At 37.5% G+C, this 26715-nt stretch overlaps 1 protein-coding gene across 1 annotated transcript in view; it reads left to right on the forward strand.

Moving 5' to 3' along the window:
• The window catches only part of VWA3B (von Willebrand factor A domain containing 3B), a 63434-nt gene that overhangs the window by 13064 nt on the left and 23655 nt on the right, over nucleotides 1–26715 (forward strand). The window contains 12 exon segments of the mRNA XM_039714555.1: nucleotides 3847–4016; nucleotides 5890–6014; nucleotides 12556–12672; nucleotides 14415–14611; nucleotides 15241–15395; nucleotides 17280–17418; nucleotides 18956–19087; nucleotides 22156–22254; nucleotides 23203–23385; nucleotides 24771–24895; nucleotides 25322–25422; nucleotides 26090–26266. Of these exon segments, the coding sequence (XP_039570489.1) occupies nucleotides 3847–4016; nucleotides 5890–6014; nucleotides 12556–12672; nucleotides 14415–14611; nucleotides 15241–15395; nucleotides 17280–17418; nucleotides 18956–19087; nucleotides 22156–22254; nucleotides 23203–23385; nucleotides 24771–24895; nucleotides 25322–25422; nucleotides 26090–26266 (1720 nt within the window).

The raw sequence follows: 26715 nt of genomic DNA on the forward strand, positions 1-26715 counted from the left end.
TCAAGACTGTGAAGAACTGTTCATGTTGTTCTCCTTTCTGTTCTTATATGAAGTTTGTTTGCTTGTTTAAATACATAAATTACAATTTGCAAAATAAGAAGGACTCACTTGAAAGGTTTTAACCTTTCCCAACTAGCCTGTGAAGAACATTTCCTTTGTGGTATGTCATTGCTGGGTTTGTAGTTAAGTAGAGTGAATTATCTGCGGTTCATAATTTTTAAAACATTTCTTGTGGGGGGTTGGTTCTGTTTCAGCTGTGCCCAATAAATGTCAGCATTTTGAAAATCGCAGAGGCAGGCAGTGAATCCCTTGAAGAAAGTGTGAAAATTTCTATTCTTGTTGAATATCAAGTTTATGAATTAATGGCAGTCTTAGAGGGGAGGGAGAGAAGATGTGAATCTGATGAAACACAGGGAAAAATGGTTGTGCGAATATGTATGCATACCTCTGGGCCAGGAGCCTCTTCAACAAAACCAGTAGGAACATGGTGTTGTCCAAGGACTGGGTGTTGTCTGGGAGATGTGTGTGCAGGGTCAGATAGCTTTTTAGCTGGAGGAGGAAGACAGGGAACTTTGTAAAACTGAAGTAAAACACAGATAGGTGCAAGAGTTCATTATTTTTGTTTCTGTATACCTTTTTCTAAACCTAGTAAGTATTTTGTTAATCTTGTACTTTAATAAAATACATTAATTATCTCTTTACCTTCAGTATTTGTCTAGTATTATCAGTGGTGCTAGGACACCTGGTCCTGCTTGCTCCCAAATAAGTGGAGTCTGTAACTGTGGCCCCTGCCCTTCTGCATGGAGCATCTTGCTCCTCTGCAAGATCCAGAAGTTCAAGGAGGCAAGGTGCTGCTTTGTTAGTTTGCCTGATCCAGTCTGAAATTGGCTTGCTGCTTGGGAGAGATCTTCCAGTGTTGAGGAAGGTGCCAAAAGGTCCATGAGGGAGGATGCTTGAAATGCAGAAATTATTCAGGGAGCTAGAATACAAATCAGTATCCAAGGCAATAGTGGAAATGTATGAGCACACTTGTAGGTGATACTGAATTTGCATACTACATTGCTTTACTACATAAAATGATGTGAGTGCAGAGACATTTCCTCAGTGCCATCCCAGACTCAGATAGTTGTCTTTTGCGGTGCACATCCTGGGATTCATATTCATAGAATATAGAATATTCAGATTCATAGGATCATAGAGTCACAGAATGGTTTGGGTTAGAGGGGACCTTAAACACTGCTTAGTTCCAACACCCCTGGCATGGGTGTGGACACCTTTCACTAGACCAGGTAGCTCAAAGCCCATTCAACCTGGCCTTGAACACTTCCTGGGATGGGGCATTCTTAACTTCTCTGAACAATTGTTCCTGGTGCCTTACACTCTCATAGTGAAGAATTTCTTCCTTCCATATAATCTAAATCTACCATCCTTCAGTTTAAGGCCGTTCTTCCTTGTCCTCGTGAAAAGTCCCTCTCCAGCTTTCATGGAGGCCCCTTTAGGTCCTGGAAGGTGCTATAAGGTCTCCCCAGAGCCTTCTCTTCTTTGGCTGAACAGCCCCAGCTATCTCAGTCTGTCTTCGTAGGAAAGGTACTCCAGCCTTGTGATCATCTTTGTGGCTCTCCTCTGGACTCACTCCCGCAAATCCATGCCTTCTTATGTTGGGGGTCCCAGAGCTGGACACAGTGCTCCAGGAAAGGTTTCATGGGTGTAGAGTAGAGGGGCAGACACACCTCCCTTGCCTTGCTGGCCATGCTGATTTTGATGCAGCCTTGCATACAGTTGGATTTCTGGGATGCAAGCACACATTGCTGGGTGTTGTTGAAATTCTCATCAACCAATACCCCCAAGTCCTTCTCTGTAGAGCTGCTCTCAATCCATTCTCCACCCAGCCTGTGCTTGAACTTGGGATTGCCCTTACCCAGAAGCAGGACCTTGCACTTTGCCTTGTACTTCATGAGGTTCACTTCGTGTCATGTCTCATGGCTGTCCAGGTCCCTCTGGATGGCATCCCTTCCTCCCAGGGTATCAGACACCACAGAGCTTGGTGGTGTTGGCAAACTTGCTGAAGGTACAGTCAGTTCCACTGCCCTTGTCACTAACAGAGAAATTAAAAAATGCCAGTCTCCTACTGACCCCTCAGGAGCACCATGGACATTCCACTTGGACATCAAGCTGTTTGCCCTGACTCTTGGAGTGCAATGTCCAGTCAGTTCCCTATCCACAGAGTGGTCCATCCACCAAATCCACGTTTCTTCAGTTTAGAGACAAGGGTGTCATGCAGAACAGTGTAAAATGCTGGATAGAAGTCCAGGTAGATGAGGTCAGTAGCCCCATAGTAGAAGGTTACCAAATCGTCAGGCATGGTTTACCCTCAGTGAAGCCAGGTTGGTTTTGTATTTTCCCTGTGCCTCAGCATAGTTTTGAGGATGATCCACTCCATACTGGGCTCAGAGGTATTCAAATATATTTTTTTCTGTTAAACAATGATTTATCATGTATTTATCATCTGGTATGTACCATGATATAGAACTGATATACTGTACATTTTGTCTTGAAAGTCATCATGGGATAGCTGTTTATTACATTGATTTTTAATGATGGTGAAAATTCAAGAAACATTCTCACCATGAGGATCATTACATAGATAAATGCAGGTAACATAAAATCTCTCATAATATAATATTTAAGCACTAACTAAAGGGCATTTTTGAGCTTCTCTCACTTCTTGTAATAGCATTTTCAGAATATAAGTGTGTGCAGTTATAGTAAAACTGCCAAGCTCCCTCTGCCTTGGGAAGTATAAAAAATACAAATCATCTGTAAATACCAGCAATAGCATTCAAATAATCACAGAATCACAGAATATGCTAGGTTGGAAAGCACCCACAGGATCATTGAATCCAACTCCTGCCCCTGCACAGGACCATCCCCAAGAATCATACCATGTGCTGAGATGTTGTCCAAGTGCTTCTTGAATTTTGGCAGGCTTGATGCTGTGACCACCATTCCAGTGCCCAACCACCGTCTGTGTAAAAAGTTTTTCTAATATCTAACATAAACCTTCCCTCATACAGCTTCATGCCATTCCTTCACTGATCACCACAGAGAAGAAATCAATGCCTACCCCTCCTCTTCCCCTCGTGAGGAAGTTGTAGACTGCTATGAGGTCTCCCCTCAGTCTCCTCTTCTCCAGGCTGAACAGGCCAAGTGACCTCAGACACTCCCATACAGGTTCTTGTCAGGACCCATCTCTGTTGGCTCTCTCTTGGATGCTCTCCAATAGTTTAGTGTCTTTCTTATATTGCGGTGACCAAAACTGCACACAGTATTCAAGGTGAGGTTGCACTAATGCAGAGCAGAATGGGAAAATCACCTCCCTTGATTGCCATATTTCCTAACCTCAGAATACATGCTGCCAGTAAAACTGTGTCTGGTATAAAGTTCCTACTTTTCAGCCCTGGCAAGGCACCAACATAGCATGTCTCTAGATAAAAGTGGCATATGGCACAGAGCCTTTTTCTGACTAATGATGCAGTTGTTCTTCCTTACACCTCTCTTTGGCTTCAGTTAATGTCTGTGGAAAGAGGCTTGCATTGGGCAGAATCAGAGCCAGGGACTGTGGGATAGGTTCTTGTCTCACTTGAGGAAACTTAGTGTAGCCTTCCTTTGAATTAGTAGCATAAATGAGAGGAAGAACCAAAGATCTGAAAATCTGATAGCACAAGTAATGCATCAGTTTTACCAAATTTTCCTACCAATACTGAGGACAGAACAATGCTTGAATAAGCATCAGGCATTTATGTAAAACAGTGTCTTCCAATTACCTTTTTTTCTGTTTAATGACAGGTTGAAGCTGTTTATTACTTTGCTGTGGGGGATGTTCCAGTGGACACAAAGCAGCTACTCCTTGAGAAGGTTTCAGATGGTTCCTGTCCAGTCAACACAGTGTCTTTCAATGCTAGGGAAGATGAAACTATTATTTTTCTGAAGGAGTTGAGCCACTTGGCCTCTGGCAGGTATGACAAAGAAGGACAGTAAAGATTTCAGTACTCATGAAGTTTTTTGCTGATAAAAATGGCACTGGGACATACCTGAGTATAATCCATGAGGAAAATGCAACAAAGCCGTTCAGTAAGTGATATGGGGATATGGAAATAGTCTTAAGAGATATGACTAGAATGCAGGCCCTACTTAAACAGTCCAGCTTTTTTCTGCATATATTCTCACTGGCTTGCAGAAAGGCTGTTCCCTTCTTATGTCCAAAATCATCTGCCATCTGCCATCTACCTCTCTCTTGAAGTCTGAAAAAAGCCGTTCGGGGGAAATGGTCACAACATAAACTGAAATAAGTTTTGTTGTGTTGCTTTGTACATTAGTACAAAGCATTACGTTACTACCCACAAGCACCAGAGAAAGATCTAGAGTTTTGTTGGGTCGAGTGCCGTAGAGACAAGTACTGAAAAGGAGATGCCTGTCCTGAATGAGCAGCTCATGGAATAACAGAAAAATGATGGGGTGTTATTCTTCAAGCATGGTTGTGTGGAAAAGCAGTTCTGTGACATGCTCTCTAGCATCCTTTTGGTATGGTTGGTGGAAATTAATATATTCCACATGGCTTTTTGTCTGCTTTATCCTGGGAATCAGCCATGTGGTAAGAATCAGCCTTTAGTAGAAATGGATAAGACAACTTAAATCTTGATTCTTTTATCAAAATAAGGAAAACAAATGAACAAATACAAAACCCACAAGACCAAACTCATGCTCAACAGCAAGAAGGCAGTAGGAGTCAGTAGGTGTTTCTCTGCTTAACAGAAGTCACCCTACAGTTTCAGACTTGTGAAATTGCTGCTAGCTTTTTCTGTTTCACTGTTGTTTGTGCAAGAGTGGGAAGCCCTCCAACAGTAGAAATCTCCCAAATGACAGCAGAGCAATTGGTAAGATGGCAGCTGCTTAGCTCTTTTATAGCCATCTGTGTTTAGAAATAGCTTTTAGGAGATGGGAGCGTCTGCCAAAAACAAGACTGGGAAAGTGTTATGTTTGCTCTGGTGTGATGTGTGTTTAAAATTATTGTGGTCATTTAGAATCATGGTACCTCTATGGTAGCAGGGACATTGCCAGTCACTATCCCTCATTTTCTTTTGGCAGTGTTTATACCTTCATTATTAAAGTGAGTGTTTCTTGTATGGTATAGACAGAGGCAAAAAGGGTTGTGGCAGGGAGCTGAGAGGAATTTTTTGTTTGATACTATTCTCACTGTCGTCTTTTTGTATGAGTCTAGATTTGTGCAGAGACTTACAGGGTCTGTTAATAACTTGCTGGTGGATAGTTGCCCAACAACTGTATATAAGTTTAAGTCAGCTTTCCCACAGGAAGAGCCAAGTTCATGGGCTTCTCATGCCTTGAACCTGTTTCTAGTGTACTTCTGTTTTAGAAATGCATCTTTTTCCTGCTCTGAGAGCTTCTCTGTTTTGACAATGAGGATAAATAAAGTCTGCTTGTCATCCTGATTTGTATGTCCATAATGAAATAAATGTTCCTGCTAGGCTTTCAACTGGGAGGATAATCTGATAAAAAGGTGTTAGTGTCATCTCAGACATCTCAAATTACATGCCTGCTCACCCTCTTAAAAGCATTAATTAAAAATAGATTTCCAGGAAATTGAAGAGTAAGCTGCTTTGCAGTTAGTAATATCAAAAAGAAAGAATATTCTACATGAGAAGACTTCAGAAAGTACATAAATCTATATAAAAGCTTGAAGATATCAATAATCTTACTGTAGTTGAAGCTTTACATATAATTCTGTACTTGTGTGTGTGAAAAACATCTCTTTAAAATTAGAGAAATATTTATGTATTTTGTGTACTGGTTGAAACTCATTTTGTATTACAGATTCCATGCTTTTGCTGAGAAGAATAACTGTAGAGATGCTACTGGACCTGCACTAAAATATGAAGAGGATGGAAAAGGATTAATTGCCCTGAACTCTGGAAAAGTGAAAGGGCGAATGCCACTAGGTAGACAATGCAAATCCCAAGACTATACTGATATTATCAGCAAGATGTCAGAATAGAAATGTAGTTTAGGAACTTGATGAGTGTAAAATCAAAAGAGACCTGTTGGTGTGGGTGGGGTGAGGACAGGGCTGCTCTGGAAATGGAAATTTTCTGTGTGGGAAGGAGAGGGCAAGTAAAAGAGGAAAATGAAGAGAGTAGAGGATGTGCATGTGAGAATGAAAGAAAAGTGAAAAAAGGGGAGAAGAAGATAATTTCTTTAGGAATATGAAGAATGGTTCTTGTGCCAGTGACCTTGTGGAAATGTAGAAAAAGGAAGAGGAATAGTGTGGCAGACCATATGATAAATAGCCAACATCAATATGGGCCAAGTTCATCAGTAATATAAGGGGATTAAATCAAAAACAGGTTTACTTGCTTGTCCCAAGAATTTGTCACAAAGACAGACAACATACACAGTAAACTGACCGTAGAGAAGGCAGTGCAAAGTGGTGGTGGGAGGTTTGATAGAAAAAATACCAGGAGGAAACAACCAAAATAAACAGTTTCACTGGTGGGTGGAGCTGGGCAGAAAGCTCAATGTGTTTCATATTAGTCACAGTGCTACTTCCTCTCGGTAAGTGTTCAGAGGAGAACTGGACTGTGGTTTCAGTCAAGGTGGGAGGAGAGGGGCTTGTGATGTGAAGTGAGTCTTTGTGTGTCAAATCTGATGTCTTTCTCAGCAGGAGAGTAAAAAAAAATATTTCTTTTAGGCATCAGGAATCATAAGATGTCTTTAGTCTAGTGGCTCAACACACCTACCCCCTAATCTCCCTTTGTGCTGGGGGCATTGCCCCAAAGGTAGAACAATGTTATCCTCTTCTCACTGTTAGGGAATGTATGGCATAAGGTGAATTTGGTGTCTCATGTAAGGTTGTTTGTCAGTCTTGGACTGACTGGCCCATATTTGGGTTGTAATCAAGTTTCTTGCATATTAACCTATCCTTCACTAGGACCATGATTATAACAGCACAAGAGAAAGAACCATTGTGGGGGCAAGAAATAAAGGAGTGAGGTATCACCTGCTTTTTTGAGTTGTGAAAGGACACTCATGCCTCACCCGTGCTGAGTTTAGAAACCAATTGCAGAGTCTGCTTCAAAACGCTGTCGTTTCATACTAATGCAGAGCAGAATAATGATTGCCTTCAGTCTGCTGTGAGTGCTTTCTTGCTGTATCACATTTGGGGGTGTGCATGGGGGGAACTGCCTCCCTCTTCCCCTGGGGCAGTCAGCCTGTTTCAGTAGATGAGCCTAGAGCTCCTATATGACTGAAATTACTTCCTCACCACTGTTTCTAAAGCTGAAAGCTGAATAGCTTTAATCACTCAAAAGGGCAGTAATCCCCTTGAAGTGCATTGTCGGCTGTGTCTTATTGCTATTATGGAGTAGAATTTACACATTAAAAAGGAGCACAATTAGCTTTCTGCATTTACTGGGTATTACAAGCACAGCCGTGACATCACTGGCAGCCAATTGGAGTGTTTCAGTCATATGCAGAATCTTAAGTCCTTTCAGAAAAGAAAACACATTGAAGACATTATTCTGCTCTGTGTCTGATTTCTCTTGTTTCAGAGACTCCTTCAAGGGTGTAGTAATAAGGCAATAAAAATAAAAGTGTAGATTACTCACTAATGGGCTCTGAAACTGGTTCTTGGATATGTGGCATAAACTACACAAGGAAATAAATAGAGAATGAACCAGAGATTTAATCCTCCAAATGTGATGTTTCTAAAAACTAAAGGGAGGCACAGGAATATTTTGATTATGTTCCATTTTGCACCACAAATGCAACAGCTGGAGGCTGAAACTCATAACCATGTTATATGGACTGGAAAAGCTGTTTTAATGACATCTGATAGTTTCTGGGTATCCACTGAATATCAGCATTTTTCAAATACTGGATATCTTTATTCCTTTTCATCTGCTTAACAAAACAAGTCAGAACTATTTAAAATTTTAGATAAGAGCTCAATTTCCCCCTCTTTTGCATCTTGAGCAGACATTTAGAAAGCAAGTGTGATAAACTAACAAATTTTTACACTCATTTTGAGTGGGTGCTCAAGATCAAAACAGGTGCAACTCATTAAAGAATTAGGGTCCTTATGCTGGCAGCCTCAGATTTACTTCTGGCAGAGAAATGCTTTTACATAAAGCCTTATTTCACCAATATGATTATATCTCCTCATCCAGCACTAATTCTCCTGTTATCACTTCTGCCTGCATTCTTTGTGCAGTTTATTCATCTGCAAAAAGCTGTAGAATTAAGCAACTTTGTTACGTAGTTAAAATTATAAGTGGAAAGGAGGTGACATTTAATTTGGAACTTGAAGACGTAGAGGGCAAGGAATGGTGGAAGCTGTGGAGAAAAGATGTCTTTCTAAAAAAGGGCACATTTGTGTCATCTTTTTGGAGTAACAGGGCCGTAAGTGCTACATAGTGCTTGAAAAGCAATGGTGCTTTGAACTAGATCCTAAAATGAATACAGGGTCCTCGGTGGCTGACACAGAAACAGTAAATTTCTGTGTAGTGGTTTCTGTGTGGTGGAGCAGATGAGCTGGCAAATGTAGAGAAAATGCAAATTGACTGAAATCAGGATTTTACTGATGTGATAAATCCAAAGTGTCTGACCTCCTTGTGAACAATATAAGGCCCTGTTCTTAGGTGTGCTCGATTTTTCAGATTTAGGGAAATTTGATAGGGAATGTTTCAGGTTGTTGTGTGGAAAAAGGAAAGTGCAAGAGCATCGTTCTCCTGTATGACATTGAAATAAATGAATTCTGCACTCTTTATGTACACTGACATGGGAAAGATTGAATCCTCCCTTTGGACAGGACTAGAAGGAGGACTTCTTTGCCTGGAAGCTGTAGCAAAGATCATTGCTTCTGCTTTTTTCTTGCATGTGCTAACACTGTCTAGTGTTAGCAGCCTAACCTTGGCCTGGCAAATCTCTTTGCTAATATGTAGAGAATGATGCAGATAGCTGTTCTGTGATACCACATGGGATACAAAGTTCATTTGCTTTGTCCATTTGCCCAGTGGAAAAGGGGCAGGATTGGGCTGCAGTGAGTTTCAGTCCTGTTTGACCTGGCAGACATGCAGGTAAAAGCTGTGGACTACCCTCTTATACTTCTTTGTGCCTTCATTCATCCCCCTCTACATGGAGATTTTAAAAATCAATGCTTAAGGGTGTATTGCTGTGTTTTGCTGCCACGTGGAGGCTTAGAAAGGGACTGGCAGTGAAGAAAGTCAATTATTTCCCCATCTTTCCTTGCCAGCAAATTAATTTTCAAATAGATCTTACTTCATTATATTTGGATTTTCTTGCTTCCACTGTTTAAGTCACATATTCAGACAAGCAAGAAATGCTTCTGTTTTCCATGATTTGCTTTTTTATTGGTATTTGCTTCCTGTTTCAAAGATACTGTAGATATTTTGGATATTTTGTAGGATTTTTGTTGGGTTTGGTTTTTTTTTAAAAGCAGGATTTTTTTCATTAGCAATATAGAGATCAAATTGGTTACAGTGACTTGTCAAACCATTTCAAAGATACTGTAGATATTTTGGATATTTTGTAGGGTTTTTGTTGGGTTTGGTTTTGTTTTTCAAAGCAGGATTTTTTTCATTAGCAATATGGAGATCAAATTGGTTACAGTGATTTGTCAAACCGGGTGAGTTTGTTTGTGGGGAGGTACATATGGAAAAGCTGCTTCTTTTGAGATTGTCTGCCAGTTAAATAACTGGGAAATGGAAATGTGGGCAGTTATGAGTTTCCGTGTACACATGCAAGTGTGGTTGTGGTTTTGCTTAGGTCTAACATCTTGTTTCTCAGGTAGTGGGTGTCAGCAAAATGCTTCTGGCCCTTGCCACAGGCTCTCCCCACAACCTTCCTCATCCTCTTCCTCTTTTCTAGACCCTCCCTTCCCCAGAGCAGAAACGCCTTTACCTGCAGGCAGGGCGCTGCTGGAACATTACCCATGGTGAGGTGCTCTGCAGGGTCAGGATGGCTTTGGGGAGAGCCATGGGAAGCTGACTGCGCTTGGTGCAGGCTGGACACGTGCAGCAGGGTGTTCAGGCCAGTCCCCTCATGTGTGACAGGTGGCCACCCTCCTGCCATTGCAGTGGGGTGGGTTTTGAATCAGAACTGGGGGTCCCCAGGGGTTTGGCTCTTACACTGCCACCCAGAGCAGCTGGGAAAGTGCTTCATGGCAGTGGGAACAAGGAGGGCCCTTTCTCTCCCTGGATAAAGAATTTTTTTAAGACAAGATTATTCCTGGGACATGGGTGCCTGAATGTGTGCAAGAGACAAGTGGCTTGAAGTGGTTGTGAACTGCACCCTACAGAGGGGTGACTTTCTTTGGTTGGTGGTCCCCAAAAAATGGCACATCTGTGGTGTGAGCAGAGGGAATTTTAACAAAGTGAGGTGCATGCTTTCTTGGTTATTTATTAGAGATGTTCTTTGAGGGATGGGCCACAGCTGAGAGCCACATCCAGAAGATGCTGTGCCTTGCATGTAGGTTTTGATTTTGGGGGTTCCATTTGAAAGACACAGGCCACTCCTTGGCTGTAGGGGAAAAGAGGCTGAGGCAGAGGTGCAGTTGAGCTTCCTGTGTAGAGAGAGAAAGCCGCTATGGATATCACTGCTTGCAAGCTTCTCTCCCAGTAGAATCCAGGAAAAGTGGTATTAGAAAAAAGGTTTTAAGCAGCTGGAGTTTCACAACGTGCAGTTCTTGGTGCCTGCATTTGTCCTGTGTAGCAAGTGACATCACGCACGCTTGCTTTGAAAGGAATGCTGTGCTACAAGTGTAAATGAGAAAAAATAGCTTCTCATATAATACCAATTCAATTCATCTATCTTAATGGGGACAGTAACAATAATCCTGCAAAACTGATGAGTCCATAGCATCAGCTTAAGGGGAAATGAAGCAACACAATGATATAATTGTTATTGTTTTAGAGGTAGTTAAGTTTCTTTAAATATTTCTTTAAATATTTTCAAATGATTAAACATATTTTAAAATGTTAAAATATTCATAACATTAAGTCTGGATGACAGTAATTGACAGCTTGTGGAGGATATCCAGATTTATTTGGAGACAGCACTACTGGAATTGCATTCTTAACATCCTTAAAGTTAGAACTACGTTCATGTGTGGTATGAATGCATGTGTTTGCATTTCTGGGGAGAGATTGCTTATAAAATAAAAGTTTAATTCTTTCTGAAATATTTGAAGCAATTTTTTTCATAAGTTTAACAGGTAATGACTACAGACTGAGGGTTTTTTCCCTCCCTTTTGTGTTTTATGTTGTGGAATGATCTGCCTTACCGAAGCTTTTTGTGATTTAGAAAATGCTGATCTTTGTCCTCATGGGTGCAACAGATGTTTTGAAATGCAGGAAGGTCCCAGGAGATGGCAGTGTACAATAGCACAATTCAAAATATTTGTTGGAAACTGAAAGCATTTGACAATTAAAATTAAGTTTTTATTTGTATTTTTTTTTTCTTCTGGGAAGTTTATCAAAGAGGTGGCAGCCTACTTTAGTAGACAAGTTTGTATATCTTATCTTTCATACAGTGAACCATCACTGTATATTAGCTGAATAACTGGATGATAAGATACAGTTTACCTTGTTCAGCATTTTTATGTGCAATTCATTTATACGTTGTGATCAGCAATAGTTAGGAACCTGTATTTGTGGTTAGGATAGCTGATGATTCAGTTTCTTTTAGATTTTTACTGTAACACTGCACATGTTTTCTCTGCATTGTCCAATATTGCAGTTTAAACTCTGAGACTAACTTCATTTAATGCATTTTTGATAGTGATCCTACTGCTTAGGTATACAAAGTGTCTCAATTTTGGTAGTTTATTTTATGAAATAAATAAATATTTTTATTATTTTCATAAAGAAAGACATGTATGTTGAAGTTAAGAAAATGTCTCAATTCCAGCCTTGGATCTAATTTTTTGAAAATATAGCCTGGCAGTAAATTTGTTTTTTGGTAACATTTGTTTATGACTGTTGAGGATTGTAGGGATGAAAAATTTCATCAGATAGTCATCAAGGAATAAATAAAACTAATCATGTACTTTAGGAAATGGAAAGATTCAAAAATGTGTTCTCTTCAAAATGTCAAAACTGGGTTGACTCTTTGGAACCAAGTTTTGCAAAGAAGTCCAGGGGGAAACAAATGAATTTCATTGTGGATTTTCCTTATTATTTTCCAAGAGTGTTAAAATATATTTGCTTCCACTGTGGGAACATTCTGTGGCCAACTTTGGAGGTTAGCTCCAATATACTAAACATCTCTCATACCCTGGAGCCAGGTTTAAGCCCTTTTTTTGAAGTCTGTCAGAGAACAGCATTTGTCATTGTAAGGGGACATCAGGAAAACAAGGTTATATGGCAAGATCTGGGTATACCAATGACTTTGTTGTGATTGAGGAGTTACAAGAAGCTGAAATTGTATAATAATGCAAAGTTCTATTTATTATTTTTCTTGCAGTAGCTGGCATCAGTGAAGATGTCTTTTTGATCTGGAAGGAGCTAGAGGAAGCCAGGAGTACAGTGAGACAAGTTCAGGAAATGTTATCAGAATCTGACCAGTCTGCTTCTCAAGATGGTATCATTTATGTTTCTTTCAAGACAGCTACCAATGGTCAACATCCTTTTGTGAACAGTTTTGATTGCACATCAGTTTGGGGATGATTTTCTCCAAAATGTCTGTATACAGGGTATATCACCTATATATCTATATAGCACTATAATAGTTATCTAAACTTAGGATTGCTTAAAACTTTCCTATACAAATATCTGTTTACTATGGCTTAAACTTGCTAAACTTTAACAGCTCAGGCTGAAACACACCATTTTTAGTTTACCAGTGACTAGGTTTAGAAGTTACCTGGATTTTAGGATATGGAAATTATTTGGTTTTTTTTTTTTTTTTTTTTTTTTTTTGTGTGATCTCTTCCTATCTGCCTGAATCAGTAAATCTTCCATTTTTTCTACACAGTGCTGTGGAAATACCTCACCCCTCTCCTATTACAGTCTTCTTGGTATAGCCTCCAACCTGGTAGCTAGTTTATTCCACATAAAGGGAAGAAGCAGAGGGATTGCATTTTTGTCAAGGGCAGGATCTGAAAACAGTTCAGAATAAGCACTCTGACAACTTCTGTCCTAAGGAACATAGAGGAACACCTACATTTGTTCATTCAACTCATAGTTTCTGCCATTATGTTTGGCCTAGAAATGACTCATTTGTTGTTGTGTGCATATTGATTGGATTGAGCCCTGTTGGAGACAGAAGCATAGCTGGTTTCTGAAGTTCTGTTCTGGAAGGCTTTAACAAGGGACAGTGAGAAGCTACTCAGTCCTGCAAAAATGGAGATGCTCTATGTAAAGCATGTGGAAGAAAGAAACAACAGTTTTCCTTTCAAAATTGTGTGAGCCATTTGTGACACTTGTTGTTCTAAGGACCACAAGCAATCATAAAGCAAATGTTTCCCCATGAACAGGCTCTGACTGTGCACCTGCCCTGATGATGGCTGATCTCTGTGTGTAAGGGCAGTAGATGCCTCCATAGGTTTATTTACAGGCTTAGGATCTCACTACTGTGGTCATTGTAGCTGCATCTAAACTGAGAAGACATTTATACCATCTTGATCCACCAAAATTAAAGTGTAACAAAATAAATTCACCCTGCTATGGGACCCACTGCCTTGTCATTTGGTTTAGGTGTGGTTTATTTGGATAGTGATGAGTCAGTGGAGAATCCTCTATCCTATTATTTTATCTGTGTTATCTGTATACTATACTGGTGTCCAGAGTTGTACAGTGCCCTACCTTAAGATAGTAATTAGAAAATTTGTGAAACAATATGACATTGTAGTTTGCCTTTTACTTTAAATAGCCATCTCTAGACAGATTAATGTTAACCAATGGTCTTGACTGTATTTTCAATTATATCTTCTGTTGTTTCATTTTCTCAGATGAATCTCCTTGAAGTTAGACATCTTATTCAGGATTACTTTCTGACATTTTGTAATTCAGTTATTAAGAAAATTTGTTTTATATGTTGATCCTCTCACTATTTATTGTCTTTGCTCCCTGTCTTCTGGTGGGTTTTTTTTTCCCCAATTACAAAGGATTTGTTGCAGTGAGTTGTCTGATAAGAAAAAACCCTACAGCCGAAGTACAGACTATTAAAAATCACTCAGAAATATCTGTTCCCTCCAATGCTGTCAGAGCAAGTAGAACAAGTTTGAAAATTTTGATTCCAGTATCAGTCTGTTTTTGAAAATAGCTTATCCAAAAATGAACCATGTTATATAGGAGATTTTCTTTGTTTATTTTCTTTATTAGCAAACAAAGGTGATCATCCATTTTCAAAACATATAACTGACAAATATTTGACTTCTGAGAAGTGGTTGCAGAAGTATGGCTTAAAAGCTCAGAAGCTCACACTGTATGATGCACTTGCTGATAGTGTTTTTCACCATGTGGATGGGCCTGTTGACATAAAAACTAAACCAGAGGATGAGTGTTCACAAACTGATGTTGTGAGTATTGTTAATTTTCCCTCATGTCCTATGAGTTGTTTGTTTTTTTCTTTTAAAGCTTGAAAACTTGGTTCTTGGATAAATTGATGAAATAGTGTATGGCATTGTTGCATTGTATGTTTTGGTAAAATCAGATTATTAATTATAGAGACAGAATAATAATGTCTCAAATAACTTTTTTGAGAATGACTGCTTTAAGGACTCCTTGCTGGTTCACATACAATCTAAAAGGAAGAATCAGGACTGGCTTAAGCAATGCTTTGGTTTTCTTTGTATTTCTGTGGGGTGGGGCAAAAATTTTTTGTTATCTTCAGAGGATGTGTTAGTCTCACATGCTGCAGTGTCCTCTAGTTCCTGAACAAAATTTGAATTAATTTGTCTTCCATTTGTTTTTCTCAAGCTTTACCATTGCACTGTTTGGTAAGCTTCTGTTTTTTGCTAGCTGCAAGAACAAAACCACTTTCTATTGAATCTTTCTAGGAGCAAATTCTGTGAACACCATATCCCGTGTTTATTTCTACTCCTGTTCATATGCAACAAGCATGTATCTTTGAAGTTTGTTCCCCAAATATTAAAGGCACTGAAAAATAATATGTTTTCCATACTAAATGTGATTTTGTTTTTTGTAGGAGACAAAGAGGAAGATAATTCATGCAAGATACTGTGACAAGTTTGTACATACCATCTGGAAAGATGGATCTGTAGTTCATGTATATGTTACTGCAGAAAAGTATAAGCAGTACAAAGAGAAAATGAGGACAGCTCTCAGACAATTGGAAGGAAGGTGTGTGTTCTTTCACATAAAATCAGTTTGATCGTTTTACATGAACATTGAAAAGTTTGACATTTACTGTCATAATAAGTTGAAGTGGTTGGTAAACTGACAGCAGCGGTGCTAAGCCAGAAGTCTATTTTAAAACAGAATCTTGTATGATGGGTTTCTTAGTAGCCGCAGAAGAAAAGTGATGAAGATTTTGAACTTTTGTTTTCCTTCTGAAACACAGGTGTGAAAGTCAGTCTGCATATTTTGGAATAACTGCTAAAAGTCCCAAAAACATATTGGGACTATAAGAAAGCAGACAACTTCAAGAATCATCAATAAACTTAGTAAACATTCATCCTGTGTACCTAGGATCCCTTGTGACTCCAAGAAGCACAGCTTGGCTTGTGCCTGTACTGATAGTGGTTATCTGCCCTTTTTGCAATTGTGTGTTGAAGACAAGTTTGAATGGTCTAGATCAGAGTCAGTAATGCACATGGTCAGAAGTTCAGTGCTCAAACTAGCTGTGTAATTTACATTTTTGCAGCCATATGGACACTTAGGTTTTGTATGACATTTACAAAATAATAGGTAGTCTAAGGAAGACGTATTGTAGAACAGAAAAAAAAAATGTTGCCCTCTGGTTTGTATACTAGGAAAACAAGATGCCTCACTGAAAAAAGCAGGATGTGAACCTTTATTTTATTGGTGAATTTTTCATTTTATTGCTCCTTCCCTACCAACAATCTGCTTATATTTAGCAAGGTCAAACAGAGTTTTGTTATTCCTTCTAGTTTATCTTCATCTTACTGTATTTAGGATAACATTTACATGCTGTCAAGGGAAAATGTGAGATAAGCAGTTTTGGACCTTTATTTTATTGGTGAATTTTTCATTTTTTTTCTCCTTCCCTACCAAAAATATAACAATCTGCTTATATTTAGCAAGGTCAAACAGAGTTTTGTTATTCCTTCTAGTTTATCTTCATCTTACTGTATTTAGGATAACATTTACATGTTGTCAAAGGAAAATTTGAGATAAGCAGTTTTGCTGAGTATGAGTTTTTGAAATTCAAGTCAAGATTGCTGTTTTGTATGTTTCATCTGAATGTTAAAAAGTCTTGGTAGGCCTCATAAAACACTTTGGGTGAAATAATTAATGACAAAATATATATCAGTAGCTACTGTAGTAGTATCCTGTAGTAGTATATAATTTCCATTATATAATTTTTCCGAAACCTTCTGTGGAGATGAATATTTTTCCCTGGGTCGTGATGTTCCATGTGTTAAATGTCTCTGTTTCAGTGTAGATAAGTATTTTATGACTCTCAAGGGAGATCAGATTTGGACTTGTTGCATCCATTACTGAGGAAATGTTCTTGTGCAGAGCAGTATGTATGCATGTATTTAACTGGCTGGCACATTCCAGTCCTGTTTAAAATGTAAATTGAACTCTGTATTTAAGGCTCAAGGTCTACAAACCATTGAAGCATCTGTGTTATATTAAGGCTCTTCGAAGTGCTTAAGTTCCTTGGAGAAGAGGTTGTAGTATAAGCTTAAATGATTTACTGAGATGAGGCTGGAAAACAGATACAGGGACCATAGTTATACCACTTGTTGCATATTGCTTCCATGTTGGATTTCCCAGCCCAAACTACCTGATAACTGAATTTATAAAGGTGCTGTACTGTCTTCTATTGAGATAAAAAACTAATAAAAACCTAAAAATGTCTTGTGATGTAGGGACAGGGGACTGATTCATCAAGGGCTTCTTACAGTGACTACTAACATGTGCTTTGGGAAAGAGAATAAGTACAGCAGTGACAAAAAGATCCTACCTTTCAGATTCTGATACACAGAGCTCCAAAGACGTTACAGAACAGGTTTTGATATTTTATTCCTCCCTCAGGATTAAGTGGCTTCAACAAGGAAGCAGAGGGCTTTTTGGGAATGTGTTTGAAGATGATGTCTATATTCTTATTGATACATCCCAGTCTATGAACAACAAGCTGCCACTAGTGAAGGAAAAAATATTGCAGCTAATGCAGGTATGATAAAGGGATGACTCTGAAGGCTGAGGAACATTTAGGGTAAACTGATCTTTTCTGCGTAGTTGTTACTCTACTTTTTGTTTATTTTTAAAAAGTTTTTTGAAAACAGCAGCTTTATGAAAATATTTAGATTTTTCTTAATGTGCTCATTTTTTAGTTAAGAATTTATGTTTTCCCTTCATTTATACAACTATTTGAAAAAAGCAAGAGAAAATATTAAAAATTAAAAAGGCTTAAGTAGTTCTTTCCCTCAAGCCACCTCATTTCTAAAAAAAAAAAGAAAAACAAACTAAAATACAAACAACAACAACAAAAAAAGCCAAACTGAAAACAAGCACAATACAATGAAATACATGAATACAATGAAATACATGAATACAATGAAATGCCTTTCGGCATTTTAATTTTCACTTTTAAGCAGTGTCATCCAATTCCATTGGCTTGTGATTTGTAATGTGTGTTCTAGATTGACTTTCATGCTTCTACAATAGAGGGTGTAGATTGTTTTGGACTTCCTTGCATCTTACAGTGACTCAGAACTTTGCACAGGGACTGGCAAAGTGCAGGAGTACCTCAAAAGCTGTGAGTACTGGGAGACACCCCTAAGAAAGAATTGTCTTGTCTAGATTTAGAGGTCTACAATGATGTCACCCAAGCTTACATTAGTATTACAGAGACATGATTAATTTTAAATTTCTATAGTCCTAAGAGAAGTAACTGAGATGAAAATTCAGTCTGGCATTGATAGCAATCATTGGTAGGACTAAAAAAATTGAAATTATGACAGAGATGTTTTTGAGCTAAGTGCTCAAGTCATAGGACATAGTATCTTGTGGTCCTCTAAGCAGATCAGCACGAGAAATATATTAGATATTGTGCCAGAAGGTTTCACAGGAAACTGCACAAAAATTATGATGAAAGGGAAGCAAAGACTTCAGGCTCTGAAAGTTTGTACTTGCTTGCACAAATCTTCCCTAACTTACAACTTCTGTCCAAAAGTAGCTTCAGCAAATTCTTGATTTTCTCCTGCTTAGTTCTCCTTGCCAGTGTTCTTTATATGATTCTTGTTCTCCTCCTCTAAATGATATCTTACTTTCTTTCTGATTTTAATTTCCTCTGCTAAGCAGCGATAATCTCTTTCTTACACCACTGATCAGATCGGGTTTCATCTCTCTCTTTTGTGCCTTCCTACACATTTGCTGTTTAAATTGTTTGAGAAATATGAGTATATGGAGACTTACTTTGGGAATTTCAAGCAATCTTAATAGTTGCAAGCAATAAATGTTTCTGGTTTTGTATGTCTTTCTGGACACTATAATTTTAATATTATTGTAAGAATAATATTAAAAATATAAACATATTTAAAACATATTATTATAACAATAATATTAAAATAGAAGCATATTTTAATGTTATAATAATAATTTACTGCAATAATATAATTAATTTTATAATAATTAAAATAATTTCTATTACTCAGCATTTCAGGATACAAGTAAAATTAAAGGTAAAATTCAAATGCTGTCTCTTGCAGGAGCAACTGAGACACAAGAAGAGATTTAATTTTGTGAAATTTAGTGCCCAAGCAGTGGCATGGCAAGAGAAACTTGTTGAAGTTAATGAGAAAAATTTGCAAGATGCTTGGCTTTGGATAAAGGGGCTTGAGGTAATATGGCAACTAATTATTACACAGAGTTTGTAATAAAGTGTGTTTGTTTCTTTGTTTGTTCAAAGTTGTGTATGTTTCTCCACTTTCTATATGACTAGGCTGAATTTGCATAGACTAAGTGACTTGAGTAAGCTGACAATATAGATGATGGATAAAAATAAGTAGATCTGAATACGATGTGTTTGTCAGGTATAATAATCCTTTAACAATGGACCTGTTTAGGAAATCATATTAATTCAACCTGCAGCCTGCTGTGTTTAGTAGCCAAAATGTAAGAATTGGCCAATTTGAATTCCACAGGAATCCTGTAATTGTTCAGACCCTGCGTCTAAATTTGTCATTCTTGCTGCAGGGCTGCTGTGTGTATGAGAAGTGTTGTTGGCTAGCTTACTGCTCAGAGGTGGTACAGGAGACCAAACTCAGCAAACTGGAGAAGCATTTCTAATCCCTTTTGATGGATAGACAGCTAACTTTAGGTGTCATAGAAACATGAGAACAATCATACTCAGACCAAACATCTGTCTACCCAGTATTCTCTCTCTGACAGTGGCCAAAATTTGAGTATTTTTCCCTGAAACAAAGCAGAACTGCTTGCTGTCAGTCACAGTCACCCACCAGATTGTAACTATCAGCAGCTTTAGGACCACTTAATGTGTACTATGTGGACAGCAATATTATGAATACAGGACTAAAAATCAGTCCTACAAAGATATAGATACATCCCACATTGTTTTCTAGCACAAAACCCCATGTTTATGTAATAGAACTCCTCAGGATTATGACAGCTCTTCTTCAGACTTAATATGAAATTCCTGGGGATGAAGGAATTGGGTAAGTAACATAATACCTCTGAGACTACAGAGCAAGATCAATAACTTGATATTCTCAGAAAACACTAACAGACCAACACACAGAGAAAAGGAAGTATTAATGTGGCCTCCCTGAGCAGCTGAACACTTGTAACTGAGCTCATTTAGCCTTATTTTGCTGCCCTCCTTGAGGCTTGAAAACTTGTCTAAGTCATGTATGTTGTACAGCATCATCAAAGATTCAATAATACTTTGAACTACCATATTTTGATACCATCTTGTATATGCATTAGTGAATGGCCTTTTCCATCATTATTCATAACAGTGTAAATTTTTGATTATAAATTTCATTCTAAGTTCAGATCTAGATATTGAAATGGAATAGGAAATGTCACAAGAACAGGCTACTTTCTTTCAGGGATGACATGTGCTGCTGACCTTTTAACCTCTTTTAAGCATTGCAGGCATACATCTGAGATCAAAAAGCTGTCTTTACAGTGAAGGTGAAATGAACAGAGGGTTGCTGTGGAATATTCTGAGTAGATCCTTTGATCCCATTTTATGCTCTTTGGTCCCAAGATTATGAATAATGAAACTGAGCTGTTAACAGTGACTAACTGCTCCGTAAAAATCCTTTGGATGTAATAACATCTAAAATTTTAGTAGTAGTACTGTCATATAGTTGAATATGTCATTGTTGTTTAAACACTGACAAAACATTTGTAACAGTAGCAATTGAGAAACCTAAAATGAACCATAAGGTGCAGGGTTATTTTCTTTTAAACCTTTGCCATAAGGTGCAGGGTTATTTTCTGCACATCACCAGCATCCACCCTATGTTCCCATAATGTAAAAAGAAGTGAAGGAAGCTATTTTATTTTAAATCAGTTCGGCCAATTTACACTTGGTAATGAGTGATATGTCTAAAACTTTGTAATTTCTAAAATATCAGGAGTATTAGATAAATTTAACAACTTTAGCTGGTTATTTCTTATGAGTGGGTACTGATAAGGATTGCTTGTGAGTTAGAGGATAATTAAGTAGAAGAACTATCACATTGCGTGTCCCATACTCTCTTACGTAGCCACACAGAGTAACTCTCAGAATGTACCTTCTGAGAGTTCCATTTCACCTGATTTCCTTTGCCCTTTTTAATAGAATGGGTTGCTGGTGGGAAGGACTGGAAGAAATTTTAACACAGTTCATAGGACTGAAGAAATGCTATCCCTTAGCATATTTTTGCATGTGTGGGTCAATGTTAGATATTTACATTTATTTTCTATAATGCATTATATACATGGATGCTGACTCTCTTCTTACACCACTATGATCTTCACTGTCCTCCAGAACAGTACAAGCATAAAACAGACTGTTATCTTTTTAGAAGTTTTGCTTTGGTTCCATTAAAAGACTAAGACTTGATGAAATAGGTTTTCATACTGGCAAACCTTACATGTACCTTTAGTCTGGAAGGTTTTTTACACAATGTTTGAAAGGTGGACAGTTGAAGATATAAAATGCAGAGTTTAGGTTCCTATACCATGAAATGCATTTCATTGAATTTAGTGTAAAAAGAAGAAAGACAGATCATGATCACTAAGTATGTGAATGTCATAGGAAAAGTGCTAGTATTACTCCAGTGGAAATTTTTAGTGAGCAAAGCATTAGTTTGCTGGGCATGTTTTGTTGCTATAGCTAACTCTTTTGTCCTAAAATAGAAATGATACTTACATTAATGTGTCAAAGGGGTAGATGGGAGAGAGTCTGGAAAAATATGTTTGGAAAATGAAGAACTCCTTTACCAGTTTTGGAGAAATAAAATTATGCAACTCTTTTCAGCAACTTTTGAACTGTTTGATTAAGTAAAATATGTGTTTCAAGGGAATGGGATGAGTTGGCAAGCAGGAGCATCAGTGGTAAAAATGAAGAGAATGCATCTTTTGTCTTACCTCTTCCTATCTGTTTATAGTCTTTTAGTGATTCCTTTTACTTGTACAGCTCAGATTGCTGCTGCTAGCATTTTGCTTCTGTGTGTTTGCATAAGTACTGAATGCCAATCTGGTACCAATTTATTTTACTTTGACTCTTGCTTGGCTTTTGTTAGCTACATGACATAAATGTTTTCACCATTTTATTAGTCATTGGCTCTCTGTTATCCCTTGAATCAGTACACTGTCATTATGAATTTAAGAACAGAGGCAAAGAACTGCTTGTATTTATAGCTGTTTCTTGGTCTTTTTCTCTTTGGTTTCTTAGGCTGGAAGTTCTACAAATACACTCAAAGCTCTCCAGATTGCTCTTGCTGATACTGACACTCAGGCTATTTATCTCTTGACTGATGGGAGACCTGACCAGGTATTTCAAAATGAGAAAACAGAAAATGCAGAAAAGAGGTGTTAGCAGTTGGAATTATGAGATGAATGTCATACCTGCAGTGCTGAGTTTTGTGGAGTCTCTTGGATGTTTATTGGCATTGTTTCACAGTTTTTCTAACTAAGAGCATAAATTTTTTACCAAAGAATAATTTGCCTTCATGTACAATTCATATTCTTATTTTTAATAATTTTATTAAGTTCAAAATTAGTGAATACGTAATTTCTTTTTACCTTGTTAATAATGTCTTTTATACCTTTTTAACAGTTAAATAAAGGAAATGGCTGATATTGCTTTTAAGTATTAAAGTTCAACCAACACAACAATTATATTGCAAACATTTCTTCATTTGTCAAGATCTTTGAACAACTGAAATGTTTCCAGAATTTAGAGAACTGAGTCAATAATTTTTTTTCTACCAGATCCTTTAGCATTTTTGGAGATGGTAGATCTACTTTTTCACCTAATTTTTATTTCTTTATGGGAGGAGGAAAGTAGCTTTCCTGTTTTCTCAGATTCTGCTTTGTTTCCTGGTATTGAATCAACTTTTCTTTGAACTAATTTGGTTTTTTAAAAAGATCCACACTCATATACTTCCAAAAATATTTATATATATATATGTCCAGCGATACTAAACACTAATGTAGTAGTTTAATTTCCTAAACATTAGTAATTTATTTTAAAACTTCAGAAACAAAGACTACTGATTATATTACGATTTACATCATGTGCCTTAATGGACTTACCAGTTTTTCAAACTCAGTTTTAAATTAGCTCATTTAGCTAATTTCTGATTGAAATAGCAATCTGTATGAAGTGGTATGTCTCTGAGAACAGAACAACTGATTAAATTCTTACAAATTCTCCATGTTTTGATGAATATGTTTCTAGATGCCACGTTTTTAACATATAGGTTTGGTTTATTTTCAGCCCCCCCAGATAATTTTGGCTGAAGTCCAACTTCACTGTAAAATTCCCATCCATACTGTATCCTTCAACTGTGATGATATAGAAGCAAATAAATTTTTGTTTGAACTATCTACGAAAACAGAGGGACGGTTTCATTATTACAACATTTGTTTGAGTGATCCTGATACTACAGAGTTTATTGTTGTGAGTATCTGAAAATCAATATATTTGCTGCTTCATGCTACTTTGAAGAGTCACACGACTTGCACTATTGTAATTTCATATTACAATAGATTACTAAAAAAGAGAGGGTTAATCCTAGTCAGATTTGATGTGACATGAAAGCAGTAATATGATTGTTTTGCTTGTGAAATTTTTCTAGATGACAACAAAAAAGGCTAAGTATAATGCAAAGTACATTTGTAGTGGTATCATTGCAAACACATTCTCCCTCTCTTGATGCCCCACTCTTGAAAACTAAAACTTAAAAGTACATGTAGACCAAATCAGCTCTGGAAGAAAAACGTGATCTCTTGCTGTTTCAGAAATAAGTTACTGTTTAAATTGAAAATATGGTTTGTATCCTATTAATAAATAAGAGAATACAGAACTGAATTTGAATGGTAGTGATTCTATGGATTTTTGTTGCAAGTTTGTTCTACAGTAGTTGCTTGGGAGAGATCTATAAGGAGTAAGATGACTAGATGATAGCAATCATGTGTGACTAAGCAGCTCAATAATCCCCAACAGGACATTTCTGAATAGACTAACAGAAACACCCATTTGAAACGTATTCTTGCTTTTAATTAAAATTAACACTCAGTGAATTGATTGCATAGATTTCAGAAATGGTGGTAGTTGAACCATGAGAACAAGACAGTCCTGGGAAATTTGAACTTTACAGACACCAATTAGAATGAAGATGTGAAAATAATCCAGCTCTTGAAAAATGTCAGTGTACTGGGCAATTTCAGTGATTCTGCTGGTGTGGACTGTGTGACACTGCTCATGTTGGAAAAATGAGGGCCAGAGTCTGTGTTGTACATCTCCAGACTTTGGACATGGGAGCCTGTGGTCCCATGGAAGCTGTACAGGGATCATTATTGGAATTTCTACCTGTTTCCTCCTATACTAGATGATTCCTAGTCAGTTCTAGTGTTCACTTGAAGAGTATGTTTTTTGCTTCCCTGGGCCTGGGACAGTATGTGATACGGCTGAGATCTGTAGAATAACGGGCTACCCCTTGTAATGTACATATTTTGTATTGTATTGCATTTATTTGCTTATTTTCTTGCTTGCTTGAAATGAGTGAAGCTAGTGACCTCATTACCTTATTTAGAAATACAGCTGCTCATAGCTCAAGGGGTGACTGGCTAGTTAGGGAATGCTTGCCATTTTCCTAGAAAGGAAGAATAATTTGAAAGGCTATAATGCCAAGCACAAGAGCCTACCTGAAAAAGTATACAAAATTTGGAAGCTGTCCTGAGTCATTATTCGGAATTATTATCAGAACATGCATCATTTCAGTTCAGAAATGAAACATATTTTGGAGTAATTGTACTAAAACGTTTGATGTTCTTTTTGCTTAGAATAAAGACATACATCTTTTGAAAAGAGAAATTGATCAAGGAGAGAAAGATCTAGAGAAAGTGAAGACCTTTCATGAGAAAAGTCTGATGATGAATTCTTATAGTGAAGATTATCCAGAGAAGAAGTATGTCCTCATTCTGTTATTATGTTAATAATAGGTGTGAACTATCTCTTACATTTTTCCTTTTTTAAAAGATGGTTGTTGCTTTCTTACTCTTGGGGCTTTTTTTTTTTTTTAACAGCCAAGGTAATGGAAAAGAAAAATCTGGAAAAATTTACTAATACTGTGATGCCTGAAACAAAATTATCTTAAATATACCAATAGTCTCAACATATTTCGAATAATTAAAGCAAAGAGGGGAAAATATTTTTTTTGTCTCCAACACATGGTAAAATTGTTGGTGTTATATATTTGCAGTAATTTTTAAACTGGTGTTATATATTTGCAGTAATTTCTTTTTGTCATATACAAGCTGTAATCACAAGCAGACACACAGTGTGTCCCTGTTTCTAAACACACTGAAGAGCTGAGTACTTCTCTTTGGAGCAGGCCATGCTGTGCTTCAGAAGAACCATCAGTGCCATCACATGAGCAAACCAGGCAAAGCAATACTGCCAGTCCAGCTCAAAGAAAGAAAGCATTATATGCAGGTGAGACTCATATGAGCTGTAATTCTCAGCAGAATTCATTCACTAACTTGAAAAGATTCTGTTGCAAATAGCAAAAATCACCTCTTGTTTTGGGAACGAATTAATAGTCTGCAGACTTAAGTAATCATTTTGAAAATCTAAACTTCTCTTCATCTCTACTTCTCAGCCTTCCTACTTATTTGGTGCAAACAGACAAACAAATGTCTGCTCATTTGTGCTTTGTCACGGGCCCTGCCATGAAAAAGTAGCTATTTTAGCAGAATGTTGTGAAAGCTCTGTAAACAGTTTTTTAACAGTAGATATTAAACCTAATCTCTTTTTATTCTAAGTAAGTGCATAATTGGCAAGAATGAAGAGGTGATCTATATTGTACCCATTACAGCATTACTTACACTAATGTTTCCCCTTACTACACCCATAATACTACATTTCTCCTGGAAGTGTCCTTTATATGCAGTCTGAAACTAAATTTACCCAGCTGAAGTAAAATAATTCCTCATCTTTAGGGAAAAAATAAAGTACAGCTTAGTGTTGAAGTAGTTTTCTGTTTGATATATTGTGTAGGCAGTCCCTTAAAAACTGAATACCAAAGAGGAACTCAAAAATCTCAGGCATGTATTTGAGCAGTAAGTTAGCTCTTCCTTTCTTTCCCTTTCTACAACTACAGATCAAACAAAGACAAGTCTGCTGCAAATCCTGAAGCGTGGTGTGAAATTTAGGGAAGAAAGCCCAGAGGAAGGAGTGTCTCCAGAGGAAAAGAGTGTTTCTGTTGAAAAGGGTGTGAAATGTACAACCATTTTCAAAGGCAAGTTGACAGAACAAGAAGCTCCGACTGGGGAAGATGGTAAGATTTCTCCCATTACATTTGTGACTAAGGGTACCTCATTTGAGGCAAAACTGTGCAGATCTGCAGTACAAAGGACTAAAACTCAAGAGAGTTGCAGAGTTGGACATGAAGTTGGGTATTGTGACAGTGTCCTTACAGCTGTGGCCAGACTCCTGCCAGTTCCCAAACTAGCTGTTTACAACTGGGTTTTCAATGGGGCTTAGAAACACATCCAGATAGTATTAATTTCTTTCAGTAATTAGTCCAACTCTGAGCTTTATTATACATCTTCTAAGTAATTCTACAACCTTACGTATGACACTTGAAGATGTTTGACTTTTTCACATTTCAGCATCTCATGTTTAGTTTTTTTTATGTATCTTTTGTAGAGATTTTCATAGTGGTTTACCTTAAATTAGCTACTCCTGGCCATCTCATTAGTGGTAGTACTTGGTGTCACATCTTGA

Source organism: Passer montanus, unplaced genomic scaffold, assembly GCF_014805655.1.
Source record: "Passer montanus isolate IOZ18808 unplaced genomic scaffold, ASM1480565v1 scaffold3, whole genome shotgun sequence".
Classification (NCBI taxonomy): domain Eukaryota; kingdom Metazoa; phylum Chordata; class Aves; order Passeriformes; family Passeridae; genus Passer; species Passer montanus.